The sequence below is a fragment of the Zootermopsis nevadensis genome, unplaced genomic scaffold (genome assembly GCF_977971745.1).
Source record: "Zootermopsis nevadensis isolate Lab colony 2312 unplaced genomic scaffold, Znev_1.0 Znev_ptg000011l, whole genome shotgun sequence".
Classification (NCBI taxonomy): Eukaryota; Metazoa; Arthropoda; class Insecta; order Blattodea; family Termopsidae; genus Zootermopsis; species Zootermopsis nevadensis.
The window spans coordinates 15,318,221-15,337,101 of NW_028259143.1; the positions used below are offsets into that span (position 1 = coordinate 15,318,221).

Below are 18,881 nucleotides of genomic sequence, written 5' to 3' on the forward strand. Positions count from 1 at the left end.
GTATCCTCAAACTCTGTACCTAGAAGAACTTATTGTTTGTACAAACTTTCATTAAATTTGTTTTGTCAATGGTTAATATGAGATTGTTGTCTTTAATGATTAAAGTTTAAACCACTTGTTCATTGGAAACAGTCTATTTTTGGATGAGAAATAATAATATTAGTATCATCCGCAAAAAATGGTTTTAGACTGAGTATTAATGTTTAGAGCTGGTAATCGATGCATGTGTTTAAAAGTAGAGCATGAAGTATTGAACCTTGAGGAATTCCATGTTTTATATTCTCATTTTGAATGGGATAAGTGGAGTAACATAATCCATTTGTTGTTATAGTTAAAAAATTGACAGTGGAACCACGGTTCCGGAGAATTTGACGTAAAAAGGAAGTTTATATATTGGCTTTATTCTAATTATTTCCTTTATACATGCTTTACAATTGAGTAAAGTTTGATTAAGACATTGCTTATTGCTGTAATGTAAAGTAATGTATTGTAATGAAATTTACTAAAATAAAATGTAATGTAATGTAACGTTTCCTACGTAACAACAATGCTGAGTAAACAAATGATGTTTCCTAGGTAACAATAATGCGGAGTAAACAGATGACGTTTCCTAGGTAACAAAAATACCGAGTAATGTAATGTAACGTGTTCTAGGTAACAACAATGCCGAGTAAACAATGACGTTTCTTAGGTAACAACAATAACGAGTAAACACGTTTCCTAGGTAACCATCTTACACTTTTTCGTTACATTTTTTTGCGGAATGACACTGACCCTTCCATATAGACGTATTTACGTCAAAATAATGGTTTGGACAAATAAAGGTCGGGTGGGGGGGAGCGAGCAGATTTAAGACATAAATACATTGCAAAGAAAGCATGAGGAAATACAATATCTTCCGCAACGGTTTACACTCTCCAGGCATGAAAGTGTACGGGAACAGCATTTATTATCTGTGACGAACAGTTGACAAACGACAGTAACGGAACCGTGTCTGCAAAAAGCCGAATGTGTTAGCACCTGTCTGGGAGAGAAAGGAATTGTATTTGGAAGGAGTAACGTGAGAGTGTAATTTTGGTATTAAATCCACGAAAATTCTTCTTCTTTACTGAAGCTGTAGTGTTATAAGTAATTAGTTTTACTTGAATTGGCCAGGGCACGTTGTAAACCTGGAGAAACATGGCGGATAGTGCAAGTGAGAGTGATTCTAGCTCTATTGATGGAGGCCCAATAATGATGCCTCCATCCCCAGTAACACGAGAACAACTCCAGAAACGTATAGAATCATTGCAGCAACAGAACAGGGTACTAAAAGTTGAACTGGAAACGTATAAGCTACGGGTGAAAGCTTTACAAGAAGAAAACAGGGGACTGCGGCAAGCATCTGTGATTATCGTAAGTTTAAATCATAGTTTCTTTAGCTAGAGAATGAACAGTTGGTACTATTTATGATGGAATTAGGTAGAAAGTAATATGCGCGGTGTCACTAAACAAAAGCGGGATTCTTGTCTGTTATTTATTTATGTACAAAATCTGGGTTCATTTATCTGCCATTTTGAATTTAATTTCAGCAAGCAAAGGCCGAACAGGAGGAAGAATTTATCAGCAACACATTGCTCAAAAAGATACAAGCCTTGAAAAAGGAAAAAGAAACATTGGCTCATCATTATGAGCAAGAGGAAGAGTGTCTGACTAATGATTTGTCGAGAAAGTTGAATCAGGTAAGTTCTTACATATTTGGCATTTTTTAGTTTTACATTTTAATATATGCTCTGTGGACATGAATTTAACGATTTGGAAGGTATCAGTGGTTTATTGTAGTCTTTACTTTGTATAACTGGTTTTATGTAACATTCACATTGCGCAGGTCTTTCCTATTCTATTCTACTTCTTCCATGTTACAGGCAAAGTCCAGTAGAAAATAGATGAATACAATATATATTACAGTGTTAAACGCCTATTACATTTTATGCTAGAAATCAATACATATCATACTGAAACATATTAAACTGTTAGAGGTAGACGTAGGAAACTGAACTTGGAGAAAGAATGAAATGAATATAGTTAAGTTATTTGTTTCTTGTTGTGTACAGTATTATTCAAGTGGTAGCTTCTATGGCTTCATAAATACTGAGGTGATTAAATGAAAATCAGCAATGGAAAACTGATGAGACAATAATAGGGTAACAGCTGCCACATATTCAAGCAGAAAGTATAGTTCATTGTAATTCCTGTTAATTTTATGTATGTTAGATTGTGACTTCAGTGTCTAGTGAGATATGTTTGAGACAGGCAGTCATTGCCTTGTGAGGTTGGCTGAAGGAGCATTAGAGGTGATTTTTTTGTTTTTGTTTTGTTTGGACTTACAGCTTCGTCAAGAGAAATGTCGCTTGGAGCAGACTTTGGAACAAGAACAAGAATGCTTGGTGAATAAACTGATGCGAAAAATTGAGAAGCTTGAAGCAGAGACTCTAGCGAAGCAAAGTAATTTGGAGCAGTTGCGCCGTGAAAAAGTAGAGTTGGAAAATACGTTGGAGCAGGAACAAGAGGCATTGGTCAACAAGTTGTGGAAACGAATGGACAAGCTAGAAGCAGAAAAAAGGTATAATCATTAACTGGCTGTGCTTGAAGTCATGTAAACTGCTAATTTTAGCGAAGGGGAAAGCTGTTAACTTGTGTAAAATTAAGTGTTGGCTGATAATTAGAATCCTCATGTTTTACAAAATAAAATCACTGATTGGAATTACAGAATACTGAAACAATGTGAAGGTATACACAGAGTAGTCTTGTAAGTGCAAATCTGAAATTGAATCCTGTTTCATGATATTTTAGGTTTCCATGGCAGCGAGTATGAAGATGGCTGTCCTCTGGGATGTTGCACTATGTAGTCTGTAGAAGTTCAAAATTTCAGTGGTGCTTACTACCTCCATCATCAGGGTGTAACATTCCATAAGACAGTCATTCTGAGTTCTGATAGATTGATTTGAAATAAAGTAACCAGTATCAAAGAAATAATTACTTTAATGATGGTTTACTGTATATTAGTGGCTTCATGGAGCAGTGACCTTGAGAGAGCTTCTCAGCTGGAAAGAAAGTTTTTGCCTCTTACAGAACTTAAAAGTATATTACTGTGTTCATGGAAGCCTTCACTCTTATACATTATTCCATTTTGATATTATTCTCTCATGTATGTGTACGTTTTCTAAGTGGTGTGTTCCTTTCAAGTTCTGTGATTAAAATTTTGCACACAATTCTTGGCTCTTGCATACATGCTACATATCTCTCATCTCATTGTCTGTGATTTGATGAAGACTGCAAGGTATAAAATGGTCTTCTAAGCACTCAATGAAAATTGCAGTGAAGTGGTTCATGTTCTAGACATACTGGATTCAAACTATTTATTAGGTGTTTTGTCCTGCTGCCACTGATCATCTAGAAAAAGCAGCAGTGGGGTTATCAGATAAAGTTAAAAGATACTGATGTATTAACAAAACAGCAGGTTATATGGAATAATTACAAAGCAATAGGAATATGACATCTGAATAATATCAACAGATAAGAAGGGTTTGAACTTGGTCAAGCATGGAACTTGGCGTCAAAACATTACAAACCATTGCCTGATGGGGTAGGTCCCCAGATGACCACGAAAACCAATGGCAGGCGAACATAGAAAAAGGGATGGGGATAGAAGGTCTTACTCCAGGTTAAGTGATAAGGTGCCCAAAGTGACAGAATTGACCCCACAACCTGAGTCTACCCTCCAGTCATACAACATACCAATAAGGAGCGTGCGCCTCTAAGACTGACTGATACGTAGTCTTCAGAATGTTCGCAATTGACTCTACGTTAACGTGCCCACTGAACATCGTGGTTGAATGGCCCCAGGTTTGAGTCTTGGCTTGGGAACTGGCTATCCTGACAGGTTTTCGTGGTTTTCCTCAGTCGCTCCAGGAAATTGCCATGATGGTACGTCAAATTAGGCCATGGATGCTTCATTCCACATTCTTTCTAATTTGTTATCCACTATCATCCTCTCATTTGATTCTGTGTAATTTGAGCTAATGAAAAAACTTTGTTAAATAAGTATAAATAAATAAATTAACATGACTGACCACCCAAGAAAATGTTATGACATTCATGCACTGTGAAAGTACAAAATCTTTCATGTTTGATGTTTTTTAGAGGAACAGTGGATTTGAAAGCTAAGTGGTAGGAATTTGACAGAGATAATTGACACAATCCATAGAAATTTCACACTAAGTGTTCAGTCATTACTTTAATTTTAATATTATGTGTTTTATGTTCATATTGAATGTGCTTAATATTTACAGGATGCTTCAGATTAAATTGGATCAACCAGTATCTGATCCAGCTTCACCGAGAGAAATTAGCAATGGTGACACTGCTGCCAATTTAAGTACACACATTCAGACATTGCGCAGTGAGGTGGCAAGACTGCGGAATCTGCTGGCTATTGCGCAACAGGAACGTAAGTATAATCTAAAGAAAGCCTATTGATGTGAAGCTAATTGGACTGGTGGTCCACATTATGACACTGAAGCTGTGTATTTACTTGGATTCTTCAGATAATTGTTTATTTTTATGTCAAAAAGCCACACGACAGAATCTTGATTCCTGATGTCAGACCACACTCGAGGAAGTATATTATTTTACTGAGCACTTGATTTTTGTTGCACGGTGTGTACGTACCTCTTTTGAATATTGTAACCTCCATGTAGCAAATGGAGAAGTTGACTGTGCTATATATTGCTTTTCTGTTATGGTCAGTGATATTTTGAATCTGCACTGCAGGGTTAAGTGGTAAATTTGATCTGGCAGAACTTGAGCAAATTGTATTCTGATCTATCAGATACTGAAAAAATGCAGCGATATGTTAATGAGGAGAAGAACATACGCGAAGAAAATCTACGACTGCAGCGTAAACTCCAGCTTGAAGTGGAAAGGAGAGAGGCCCTGTGTCGTCACCTCTCTGAATCTGAAAGCAGGTAACTCATTCGTATCAGACCTGATCTGAATTCAGTGTTATAACATTAATTTATTATTTTGTATCTTATATGCGTCATGTTTGTGTTTGATTAAATATATTTATTTTGTACAGTCTATACACAAACGTTTGAAGTTTATTGGTGTTGTAAAAATTATATAATATTAAAACAATAATTAAACATTAATTCCACAGATAAATATAACGTCTGACTACAATAAACAACTTACCATGAAAATGGAAAGCTACAAACAGAACTATGGATCATTATAATATATTGCATCAAGTATCTAATAGCTTTTAAAATATTTTAAATTGATAGAAACCTGAAGACGACGGTATTACCCGTCGAAATATGTCGTTTTAATAAAAGCGCTAAAAAAATATAATGTAAAATCGTATTTACGATTAAGAGCGCTAATATAATATTTTACACAATAAAATGTTTTAATATTATATAATTTTTACAACACCAATAAACTTCAAACGTTTGTGTATAGACTGTGCAAAATAAATATAATTAATTTATTAATTACTCTTTGATCATGTGATATATTATATTCAAGTTTATGCATCAGAATACTCGTAAGTATTCAATTATTAGTTTTAGTTGCCAACATTTTTAATGTAAAGGAACATCTAGGTTATCATGTACTGGATTTAAGGGTAACGTGATTGTGATGTATTAGGTATCCAAGGCCTTCACCATAGCACTGTTTATTTTCTTCGTTCAGTGTTGAGCGTATTCTATTAACGTTCAAGAAGCATTTTTAAGATTGCTGTGACTGAGCAGTGTGGTTAGTATGATGTTCCTTATATCTTTTAAATGTCATATAAAGAAATGTGTATCCCTACCCCCCATATTTTGAATTTCCACAGGTAAGTACAGGGTTGTACAGTGTGTTGGAATCTGACGTCACTGTGCCCTACCATAATCTTCAATTGAGTGCACCTTGTGAGATGGGAACCACATTTATGTAAGGATTTGTTGTATTAATTTGTTGTGCTGTTTCGAACAGCATTTGACAAGAATTGTTTAACCATTTATAGCTTTAGACATTCTGAATTTTATACGTCCTTTACTTGCAATTAAAATCCGATGGTCTAGCAGTTAGAACGCTGGGCTTGTAATACTGGGGTCCTGGGTTTGATTCCCGGCGGTGCTCAGATTTACAACTTGTGTTGGACAAGGCCGTGGTCTAGGCATCACAGTTTTTCTCCGGGGTTTCCCCGGTTTCTCTGTGGCATCCCGACAATTACTCCACTTTCATGATCATCTCGCAAAAAGAGGGTCACAACATTAGCGTTAAATGTCGCGGTCTTGATCGAACCCATGTACTGATCGGTCGTGAATCCTGCTAACCACCAATGCACACCATGCTGAATGGTGTGTACTGAACACGGAAAAAAAATTAAAATTCGACAAATATATATGACATTTCTTACAGTTTTGTCATTCATGTGTTTTTGTTAATCTTTTTGTATTTTTACATTGAATTTGAAAACATAATTTTTCTCTCACGCATAGTATTTGAGAGGTGCATAAATATATATTATTTATGAATTAGGTTAGAATAAAAAGGGGGGAGGTGCCCCTCCTCTGCTTTGTAAGGTTCTGAATGCCACTACTCGCACGCTCATGTTTAAGACATTTCCATACTTGTTCATTTCTGTCATACAGTTTACATGTTGACTTCCATTGCGACGTCCATTTTAGGGAATGGTCCAGTTTGTCAGGCTGAAACTTTACCTGAAATTTAGCATGTTTACGGGGCCTGTCTAGTAATAACTGTGCAAAATTTTAGCTGCTGATATATGGTGCAAAGGTGCAGAAGAATTGCCCAGAGTTGGAATTTGCTATTCAGATTTGTGCCACCATGCTCACACATGACAGTATTTGCCATTGAGTTCTAATGAATGTTTCCTTCAGTCAGCATAACAAATGTCTTTTTAGACTTTAAAATTTTTTGGGCCTCTTAATCTTGACATAACTTGGGGTCTCACGAGGTCAGAGTCTGGCCCTGATAGCAACCACACATTTTATATTAGGAATCGTGCTGAGCTTCCAGAATGCTTACAAAACGATTGTGCACAAAATTATGCACTATAATTGCCACAGAAATGTGAAGCATCGTAGTGTGTTTGGAGCACATATTCAATATGCACCACAAACATTAAATAAGAGGTTTCCATCCGCACAGATAGAAATGTGCCGGTGGTACAAACATCTGAGGTTGCAGATCAACGTAACTAAAACTGGCAGTCTGCATTGTGTGAACTCTGCTTGATTACTTAAATAAAATGTGTGGTTCCTGTGTATGTACTTCTTCAGTATATAATACACTTGTGTGTGACAATTCCTAAGTCTTTCACAGCCGTGTTAGCACCTGACCCCACTCAGTCCATTAGAGTGTACCAGGGAATACAATGCTGCTGTAATGGTAGCGTGAATTTGAACTATGTGTCCCATATTTGGGCAATTTCTTCACACCCCTGCATTGTGTATCAGCAGCTAAAGTTTTGTATGCTGGATAGGCTTTGTGAACACTCAGAATTTCACATGTGGATTCAACCTGTCAAACTGAATCATTTCTTTTTCAGTGAACCTCATGTAATTATTTGTTGTTTTTCTTAATTGCTAGTCAATTCTTTGTGATGATGGTGTGCGTTTTATTTCATGCTGGAATGCTGTGTGTGTTCATCAAACAGTTTCTGTTTCCTAGTGTGAAATGAATAACAAAGTATAGTGCAGTAACTTTGTGCTGAACTTGGAGGGCAGGGCTTCTGCACAGTGAGAAAGTAGTTGAGATCTGTGGGCTGGCTGGCAGACATTTTGACAATTTTCGTATATGTATTCAGCACGTACTTCTTTGCAAAACATCTGCATTTTCTTCAAATGTATAGGCATGTATACTTGTGCTACACTGTTTTTTATGTCTCCACAAACCAATTTGGTAGGATTTAAATTGGAATGGTACATAAGGTGCAGTGCATTACATTGTCACTTCCAGTAAATGACGGTGATACCACCATTTCTGGCTGAGAAGCAAATGAAAGTGCAGATTGAATGTGTGTAAGCCACATGGAGCACCAGTGGAGAAGAACTCAAATGTTGGGCTTCTGTTTTGGAGGGCCCCCCCCCCAAATGTGTTACCTGAATACGAGGTTTTAAATTGTACTTTAATTTTTGATCACTGTATATGAGGGGCAGTCAAAAAGTTCCCGGAATTGTGGTATAGCACTGTAATGGTAGGACATATGGCAACGCTCACCTAATCACCTTCAAAGTAGGACCCTTGCGCACACACACTTGCTCCATCGACCCTGCCATTATTGGAAGCACCTGCGGAAGGCTTCGTTTGGAATCTTCCGGAGTTCGGCCGTCACATTCGATTTGATGTCCTCCATGGTTGTGAAACGTGTCCCCTTAAGGCCCATTTTCAGAGTAGGGAACAGCCAGAAGTCACTCGGAGCGAGATCCGGAGAGTATGGTGGTTGGGTGATGACGGGAACGATTTTCTCGGCGAGGAATTGCTGCATGACCAGCGAGGTGTCGAATGCGACGGCCGAACTCCGGAAGATTCCAAACGAATCCTTCCGCCGGTGCTTCCAACAATGGCAGGATCGATGGAGCAAGTGTGTGTGTGCGCAAGGGTCCTACTTTGAAGGTGATTAGGTGAGCGTTGCCATATGTCCTACCATTACAGTGCTATACCACAATTCTGGGAACTTTTTGACTGCCCTACGTATATTAGGCATTACTGCAAAGTCTGGACTTTTGTACGTTCAAATTTACCATCAGCCATATTGCCTGTTTTACAGGTTGGCTTTTTTCCAGTTACAAGACCACTGGAAACATGAGATCCACCCATCTTTAAGTCTGGGCTCAGATTTTATAGCAACATATGTTATTTGTGAATAATGTTGTAACATGTTCCAATTGTTATATTTTTTTAACCAGTAAGTTGGACATTTTTTGTACATTTCTTATTTGTGTACAGTTTGGAAATGGAAGAAGAGCGTCACTACAATGAAATTGCAATGTCTGGAGGTAATATAAGGTCACGTACTGTGTCGAGTCCCATCCCTTATAATCCATCGCCAAGTTCATCCAGGCCACTCAGCCCTGGTGAGTTATGTTAGAGAAGAAATATCTTTTCTTGGCCAAACATGATCAGTTTACTTGTATATACTTTAATGGTGCATTTGATACATTAAGGATTTAACTTTTTTTTCAGGTTACTTTTAAAGTGTGAGACTTTGGTGTCGAAGGTCACCACATGTATATACAGTAAAGCCTTCTGCATTTGTTTGTGGACTTCAAGAAAAAGTCATTAATATCATGAAATGAATAGCTTACCTACTTAGCTATTACCTTACATTGCTAGTTTATCTTACCATTTTTATGGATTAGACCTAATGGTCTGTTCCAGTTTAGAAGCATGTCGGGTTATGAATTCTTTAGACATTCAGTAAGACTGTTGGATGAGGGATCATCTTCTCACAAGGCCAGTATTTACACAGAATGATGTTGACATGCCAGCATGCTTTGAGTGGGACTTGAACCCACAACCCCAGTGTCTGAATGTTCAAAACCCTTGCCTTAGATACTATTACCATTGTTATTTATCGCTGTTATATATAATTTAACAAATATAAGCACTGTACTGTAAAATGACATCAAGGAAGTTGATTGAGGGGTGGGGATTACTGGCCTGGCTCATTTTGCTAGTTTTCAGGGTGCTGTAGGGCCATTCTTCATTGTAACCGATTGTGTCAAAATTAATCTAACTCTCACATGTATTGAGATTTAGATACGGCCTGTTTTATTTGTATTGTGTTCCTCAGTTGCTTTATAAATCTCAGGGAAAAAAGCTAGAATCAAACGTACCGAAACATGACAGTTTTGAAGGCCAGTGAACATCTTGAAACCTGGACATTTGTGATTAAATTTAGTGTGAGTCTCAGGAATTGGTGTATGTTATGTAATGTAACGTTTGGTGAGTGGACGTTTTGAAGAGTTCATGGTCTCAAACAACAGATTCTCCTGGCAAACACAGTTTGCGGTCATCTTGTTTGATACATTCAGCAGGCAAGTAATTAGAAGTGCTGTTAATGATTTTTATTTGGTTGAAGAGGATATGCCTACACATAACTAAGTAATGACATGCCATTCAGTTGATTAGAATAATAGATCCTTAAAAATGAGCCATAAAATTAGAAACATTTCACCTTTGCATTAAATGAGATTTGATAACTAATGTCACGGAGTAGAGTCCTCCTCGTAAAGCTAATAGTCTCTCATCTACCATATTTGTCTTGTACCGCACTTGAAGGTTCATTACTATGTGCACGTCCTATTTAGTTTTGAAATGCAAGAAGCGGAAGTGTTGCATTAATAGTAGCACTAAAAAGGAATGTGAAATTCTACTTGATGAAGTGGTACTCAGTTCTGTCTGCTGCCTTACAGGCGTGAAGTGAACTAAGTGAAGTTTTGGTTGAAGCTAAAAGACATAACAGAAGTCATAGACTTCTTGCCCAGAGCGTGGAACTGCTGTGTAGCTTCTCTCTAATGTGTGTTGTTGCATGTTCATCAACTAGCTGCAAAATTTTTGTTTTCTTCTATAAAAAGGTCTAGTCCCCCCCCCCCCCCCCCACTCCATTACACATAATTAATTTGAAAACTAACACTTCAAAAACTCTGAAATGGGGAAAGAGAGTCATACTGAACATACACGGAAATCAAGAGAATAAATATAACTAACTCCCTGGTAGCAGAACCCATAGGTTCTACACCAAAGCCTACCACCTGCCACAATCCTGAGCCAACTCCATCCATTTGCCGTCCTCACAGCCCACCTCCCTAAGATCCATCTTGATGTTATCCTCCCATCTCCTCCTTGGTCTGCCCAGTGGTCATTTTACAGAAGGATTCCCTACCAAAATCCTGTATCCACCCCTTGTATTCCCCCATGCGTGCTACATGTCCAGCCCATTGGAGCCTATCCTCACTATGCTAGGTGACTTCACGCAGCTCCTCGTTATGCAGTATTCTAAATTCCCCACTTATTTCATCCCTCCTAGGTCCAAGTACCCTCCTGAGCACCCTGTTTTCAAACACTTATAATCTACATTCTTCTTTCAAAGTAAGAGGCCACGTTTCACAACCATACAAGACAACAGGCAAAATTATTGTTTTATATATCCTGATCTTCATTGTTTTGGATAGTAAACGAAATGATTACAGTTTTCAAATTAAATAAAAACAAGCGTTCACAGAGTGTATTCTGCTCTTAATTTCATCATGGATTGTTAAATGAACAGTGAACTTATAATCATTTTAATTTGTATGTGAAGGGACATCACATAAAGGTTAACCTGAACATTTTATGTTGTAATTCAGATTGACTGTGCGTGCTAGTAGAAGGAATGAGTGCTGTCTCAGCTCTATTGTTGTAATAGTATTGATTCCTATATGGGCTTTATATGTTATTATTTCAGGCATAAATTTGGTTGGTTCATCACGTGATAGTTTCTCAGCATCAGGTGGTCCTTCAGGCGCTTCCATGGGTCGTTGCTATGCTTGCGGCCAAGCTACTTACCCTGCATTGCCATTGGGTCCTAGTGGAGCCACTGTTGCACCAACGCCTATTGTTCCATGTCCTTCAGTTGGAGGATTTCTGCCTGTGTCATCCTCCCCTCCAGCACCACCAGTAGGGGTAAGTGAGAACATTATTTGCAAGACAAATGGTTAGTTATAATAATTGAATTTGCAAGTTGAAGATCAGAGCCCCAACTTGATTTTGCTTCCTGAGATTAAATCTTCCACTGTGAGCTCTTGAAAAAGATCAGACATCAATTACGCAGTTGGAGTTTTGCAAGAAACTAGTGTTGGTTGTGCAGTTCCAGAGTCATAGAGTGTGAACTCTCATGTGGTTCATATTGTACATTGTGTTGATACATTGCCACTCGGAAAACGTAAAGTAGTTTTGGTGACTGATATGGAAAGTGGCCCTAGCGGTTCAAAATTTGGCAGACAGAAACTTATCCGTAGTCATGGTTGGGAAATCATTTTACATTTTGTATACAGGCATACCTCATTTTATTGCGCTTTGCAGATATTGCGTTTTTTTTACATATTGAAGGTTTGTGGCAACCCTGCATCGAGCAAGTCTATCGGCGCCATTTTTCCAAGAGCATGTGCTCACTTCGTGTTACTATGTCACATTTTGGAGTTTGAAATTATTTTTTAGCTATTGATATTGTATGGCCTTGTCTACAGCTGTATAATTAAGTTTAAAGAAAAAGCATATTTTGTATTGTGTGTTTGTGACAGGGTGGTCGCCGAACATCTGAACGCTTCATCAAGCCAGCAGTCCCTCCTGCCACTGCTGTGGCACCATCTAGTAATAATTCTTTGATTGGAAGTCACATGACTCCACCGCCCAGCACTGCATCTCCTTCACCAATGGATGTTGCCAAGAGTTAGTCATTTCTATCTTCACTTGTGCTTGCTTGCTTTAGCATGATATGAAGGTAAACTGTAAGGAATAGCAATCTACTAGAAGTGCCATTCTGTATGAAACTGGGAAGGAGGTCATTGTAACGTTGCTGTGTTTAGCTTTATCAACATTGGCTGTGTTGACTAAACTTTGTGGTTGGGTTTTCTTTTCTAGCATCTTAAATATTTTATTTTGGCCCTTCTCTGTAGTGACATTTAGTAACTTAAGAACCACTGTATTCATCACAAAATATATTGTCTTAAAATGTCCCAGGTAAAGAATGTTCACTTTTCAATTATTTTTGTTGAAGTATCGCATATAACATATTTCTGGCACTGAAACAATGAAAGTCGGATGTTAACGTAAACGAAAGACGGATATATGTATTCATAAGAGGGGTGCTAGCTAAATAAATAGCGTTATATTCTGTCATTTATTTAAATTCAACCCTTCCCATATTCCAGGATCGAACTAGGTGGTATTTCAGCTTAAAAAAAAATTTCCTCACTGGAAATACATATTTTGGTGTATCTGTATTCTATTGTAATAATCTCAGTCCCAGTAGGTTATGACAGCCTGCATTTGCTTCCAAAGGATCACTGCTATTATAGTCATGCATCACTTTGAAGGTCACAGGTATGAAATGTATATGCATGGAAAGGGTTGTAATTTAATGTCAGTGAAATCTTTTAAAGTGTCGGTGATGAAAATGTTTATCCAGTTCTTCAGTTCCTGGACCTGTTAATGGCTGAAGTTGTGTTTCTCTTGCCAAGAATAATGATGGCAGTAACAGATGTCTGTAACTGTTCACGTTGCACAAATAATACATTTTGTACTGCAAGGGCGTACAGAATAGAGCTTTACTGTTCATGCCATTGAAGCCACTAGATGTCTTTTACTTCACGCTGTAAAACGTCGATGTGAGTTTTGGCTTTTACTGTGGATGTCCAGTATTCTATTGATTGGAACTGTTAACTAAATGTGAAATGAAGGTCCAGTAATTGCCAGGTTATGAAAGAAACTCTAATTTTTGAAAGCACTTAAAATATGATTTTGGATGTTTTGTAGACAGTAAGGTTTTTTTTATTATTTGTAGAAAGAATAAATATGCTGCTTGCTCTATGCCAGTGTTGGAAATATAATTATGGAATTATTAATGAATAGTTTGGGTTCTTTTAAATCATTGTAATCTTTTGTAGTTATTTTCTTTTTTAAGTTAAGTCACTATTGCATAATGAAGTGTCATGTGAGCTTGTCAAATTGTGGAAATATTCTGAAAAATGTAACTAATGCAAGATTTTCCTGTGTTGACGTATGTTTACATCATGTTACATTTAGGTCCATCAGTCAAATTCAAATGATGATGCTGTTCTAATATATCTTAATGATTGCTTGTGGGAATATTGGTAAAAGGAGTTGAATTCAGTTCTCAGGTGAATTATTATGAAAAAGAGGAATAGACAGCTGTTACCAATCGTTACAGTTTCAGTGGGTCCTTACGTTGTGTCGCGGGTGGATTGGTAAGGAAGGTTAAGTCAGCAAAGGTGAATTCTGACAAAGCATACATTTAATTTTTTTTTAAATATTCCATGTCATTATGTGAAATATGATATATATGTCAGTTATGTTGTAGTTATGTGTATGAAAACTATTATGTCTTTTTAATTTATAAAAGTTGCATAATTGACCATTATAATTATATGTACAAAGATGTTTCATGTTTGTAAGATTTGAGGTTTTCACAGCGGTGAGTATGAAGATTTCCGTCTTCTGGGTTGTTGCGCTGTGTAGTCTGGTCGATGTTAACCAACGTTTCGGAGGTCATACTGCCTCCGTCCCTGATGACGGAGGCAGTATGACCTCTGAAACGTTGGTTAACATCAACCAGACTACACAGCAAAACAACCCAGAAGACAGAAATCTGCATGTTTCATGTTTTGTAGTGTTACCACAATTTCACTAACCTTATATGACTAACTTTGCAAAAATAAAACAATATGTTACAGTACACATTCTGAAGAAGTAAGGTATGAAACCTTGTTACACTTGAAAACCATGTTACTGGGGGATAAAATAATATGAAATATAATTAGGTCCAGATGATTTTTATTACAGGCTTCTGCACTCAGTTGAAGGTATTTAGACCAAGTAGCCATATCATCTGAAATTAATTTTTATTGGGTCTGACATTGAAGGCTTGAGGACTAGTTTTCATATGTTTGTAATACAATGAAGACTGTTAAAATGCAGGAAGTAGAGCCAAAAGATTCCTTTGCTGAGACAGGAAACTATTGTAGCCTTGGGCATCTGAGGTTAAATTTCCATTGCCTTGCAGCTGACTACTTTGAACTAGAGTTGTAATCAAATTTAGTTTTGTAGAACATTACCCCTGGATATTTGTTCTTGTAATTTAACAATTCAGTGCTACCTTAATTCAGCTTTTCCCAATTTTTTGTTTTATTTAATTGTAGATGTTCTTTGAGAAGAAAGGAAAATTTCTTAAAATCATCTCGGTCATATTGAATAGTTCTTTCATTCTGGGTTCTTATACTAGTATCACCCAATGTTTGAGGATGGTAGATTTCTTTTTCCCTATCTTACTGTACTCATCATTGCTCTTTGTCAGTGAGCATGGAAGAAGGAATATGTGCTTTATGGTTTCCAGTGTTCTGGATTTTTAAACTGCAGTCGTACAATGGAAGCATGGCTGTTTTTATTTTGCCCACATCGTATGTCAAAATACTTGGGTGTTTCAGTTATGGCTCATGTGTTAAGAACTTGCATATAGTACTTGAGGTTTTTTTCTCTCCCAGTTTTGTCACGGCAAGACAGAGACAGTTTTGTGTTTTCTATTGCTTTCAAAGATGAGTCACCAACATTTACACTATCATCCGATTGTTTTAAAATATGAGTGCATCCGGGTCAGTTTTATTACAAACTACCACCTGCAGCTATGAATGCTAACTCTGAGTGCCTAATCTTTAGATATTTCATATTACATAATCTGTTGTTTAATTTGTTTTTACAGCTTATATATTATTTATTTAGAAGCTTGTTATACACTAATATTTTATTTTTTTCATTTTTCAGTCCATAAATAAGGGTGCGTGTTATATACGAGTAAATATGGCATACAAGGCATGGCTTAATCTTCTATATTCTCACATGTAGAACATTTATTCTTTTTTAGGTAAGTTAGCTAACTCAGTTTTCACAACTTGCTGACTTATCACTATCCTCCCGCCCAAGAATTTTCATACATGTTCTAGAATATGCGAGTAGTTGCTACTTTAGCTCATAATGTTTTAAAAGCTTGTTATATTTAGAACAGGTTGTACTTAACACACTCTTGTTAAAAACTGTCACAAGCTGAATATCATCTTCACGATACAGTGCAGCTGTTGAGTTCTTTGTTTTTAGGGGATGACATTGCTTTGTTAGTTTTTGTTTAGATCTAATATGATTGGAACTATAAATTTATTGTTTGCAGAAAAATCATGTGTATTAATACTCTTTATTTATTGAATCACACTTAACTGATAAATAGGAGGAGGATTGTGAATTATGTAGTGTATAGTTATTTAACACATTCACTGATATCATGTTTTATTTTCATTTTTGTTCCAGACTACTGTAATCTTGTATTCACATTGACAAACAGTATGTTTTTTTTTTATATACTTATGAACTTGTGCAAATTTGAAATTGCATGTCACTTAAAAATGCAAACAGCAGTGACCACCATAGTATTTCCACAATTCTTGAGTACTGTAATCCCAGTGGTCAGCATTTGTGATGAGGTATCTTGCTTTGTCTAGTTTCGTTTACAACTACAAGATACAAAACTGTGCATGTTAACTTTGCCATGTCTGTCTGTGTGCCTGTGTGTAGAACTCAAGAACCAGTGAACAGGTATTTTTATATTGGGAAGTCTTTCTACACATTCCAATTTTAGTTAAAATAGGAAAACACTGATAGGCACTTCATATGTGTCGAAGAGAATCTACCTGAACTTTTCCACTACTGTCTTTCCATTGAGAAATTAATGTTTGATTAATTTATCCTCCTGTCTGATTGGTATGACGTTTAAATGAGAATATCAAAATGGGTGGTTGGGCACCGTTCACTAGTAAAAGTAAAGATGAATGTAGCAGTAGGGTATGGATCCGGGCTGGTTAGAAGGAGTTTGGTGCGTGAGGACATGGGATGCGTTCAACAGAGTGCTTATTTGGTAATTGTAGCAACATAGCAGTTTAAATACACAAACAGCATATTTAAACTTCATAACACAGTATCTACACCAAAGGTCAGACTGCTAGTATAAGATAAATTGTGATGAAATTAACTGAACTTTTTGCAGAGCGACATGTAAGTGTGTTGACTATATCCGAAAACTGACCCAAGAGTGAGTTGCATCACCAACACCAAGGATTCCTTTTTGCAAGATTATGTAACATTCACACAACAAATTCAAATTAATGGGACCTGATTGGTCATCCAAATTAAGACTTGTACTACTTCTTGAATGAATGATTAGTTTAAGTTGGGTCAGTAACTTTCATAGGCTAGCCAAAAATTATTACAGCAAGAGGGTGAGGGTGGCAGTTTCGTAATTCTGGAAGATCCAAGAAGGTAAAACTTTCTATAAAGGTGAACAAAAACACTTTCAGTGGAATTATCCATCAAGCTTGGTTGCCAGCTCTGGTCAGTTTATGCAACCTGAGCGTTGATTATGCTGCCCCTCCCCCTCCTTTCAGGTAAGGTAGAGTTTGTCTTAGACAAAGAAGCTGGGGCCTGATCCAGAGACTTTCCAAGCTACAAGACTGACTGAATCTCCAGGGAGCTGAGCAGTCACATGGAGAATTTTATAACCCTTCATACTGTGTAGTGATGATTGTAATTGATCATTTTGTATACTATCAACTCTTAATTGCAATAGTTGTGTTATATGGAATCATGCGTTTCAGACCTCATGAGGCCATCATCAGTGTCTACATCCATTTGTTTAAAATGCATCTTTACAAACTTATAGGCATTAACATTAAAAAGAAATTAATGGTGTCAAGTTAAAATATTAGTTGGAATGTTTGTTCTTTGTTGAAGTTATTCAGGATTGTCATTTTAACTTTGTACTTCTCATGCTCTGATCTCAATCAAAATGTTGCTTTTCTATGTATGTAGGTATGTGAACATGAACATACTGGTTCTCCAATTTATGCAGCAGCAGTCGTGACTTGCATTGCGTAGTCGGCCGACGCACTGTTGATGTCGGCGGGAGTCGTGCCCGTTCTTTCGGTGGGTGACTGGCAAATCAGTTTCAGTGCCGCTAGTAACAGCGAACTACAAATATTTCTCGTCACTGATGCATGTTATTACATTAATTGTTTTTACCTTAAACCACAAAAGATGTTCAAAGTGACTTCCTTGTGCTTGCAGGCAACTTCACATCTCGTTAACATGTTTCGAAATACTCGACGAAGCTCTTCTTGGGAAATTACCAAAATAAATTGTCGAATATTTTCTTTAATTGCTTCTACATGCGACTTTTACCTGTGGGGCATGCTGAAGAAAAAAGTGTATGTAAACAATCCGCACACTGCAGTGCGTCAGCCGACTACGCAATGCAAGTCACGACCGCTGCCGCATAAATTGGAGACCACCAACAGAAGGAATTAATATCACAATAAACAATTCTAGTAAGGATGGGCCAGGAAAGTTTGTTGAGTCGATACCATTTATTTTTAGGAATCTGGATCACTTATATTTACCATTATCAGAAGTATGTTATTAGCTAATATCATGTTGCCTTATAATTAGATTCATCATCGTTATTTTTATGCTTTTTAATGTTTACTACAACATACGTTTGATAGTGGTAAATATGAATGATCCAGATTTCTGAAAGTTAACTGTAACAACTCAAACTTAACTAATATTTTAAATTTTTGGCACAACAGTGACCCTGGCAATGCAGGTTGCTGACATTCTGGGAGAAATGCAAGACACATGAATGATACACTAAGGTATTCCATATTCATGCTACAGTGTGAGCAATGCCTGGAAACTAAGGCAAGAAGAGAGAAGTAATGTTATCAGCAGTGAAATGCAATATTTTGAAAATAGTTACAAATCTTAACAAGCTACAATCATTCCAACTAATATTTTAACTTAATACTTGTTTAAAAAGTGTTCATTGGTTTTTTATTGTTATTACCTCTGAGGTTGTAAAGATTGTAACCAAGACACTGATGAGGACTGAAACGCATGTGTCTATATAGCACAACTATTGCAATTAAGAGTTGTTGATTTACTAAATGATTGTTTACATGTATACATCTATGTCACCACATTAAGAATTCGGTTTTTGGAACATA

At 36.9% G+C, this 18,881-nt stretch overlaps 1 protein-coding gene across 1 annotated transcript; it reads left to right on the top strand.

The window, feature by feature from the left end:
• The first annotated feature begins 911 nt into the window (after positions 1-911).
• On the top strand, positions 912-14,517 carry LOC110828958 (coiled-coil domain-containing protein 6). Its single transcript, XM_087347431.1, has 8 exons — positions 912-1,395; positions 1,572-1,721; positions 2,370-2,602; positions 4,332-4,489; positions 4,871-5,006; positions 9,007-9,134; positions 11,507-11,724; positions 12,342-14,517. The coding sequence occupies exons 1-8, from the start codon at positions 1,180-1,182 to the stop codon at positions 12,492-12,494; spliced, it is 1,392 nt and encodes a 463-aa protein (XP_087203557.1). The 5' UTR covers positions 912-1,179; the 3' UTR covers positions 12,495-14,517.
• The last annotated feature ends 4,364 nt before the right edge of the window (positions 14,518-18,881 follow it).

Coding starts and splice junctions, on each gene's coding strand:
- LOC110828958 (XM_087347431.1), top strand. CDS start 1,180: ATGGCGGATAGTGCAAGTGAGAGTGATTCTAGCTCTATTGATGGAGGC. Junction 1,396..1,571: donor GGCAAGCATCTGTGATTATC/GTAAGTTTAAAT, acceptor ATTTAATTTCAG/CAAGCAAAGGCCGAACAGGA. Junction 4,490..4,870: donor GGCTATTGCGCAACAGGAAC/GTAAGTATAATC, acceptor CTGATCTATCAG/ATACTGAAAAAATGCAGCGA.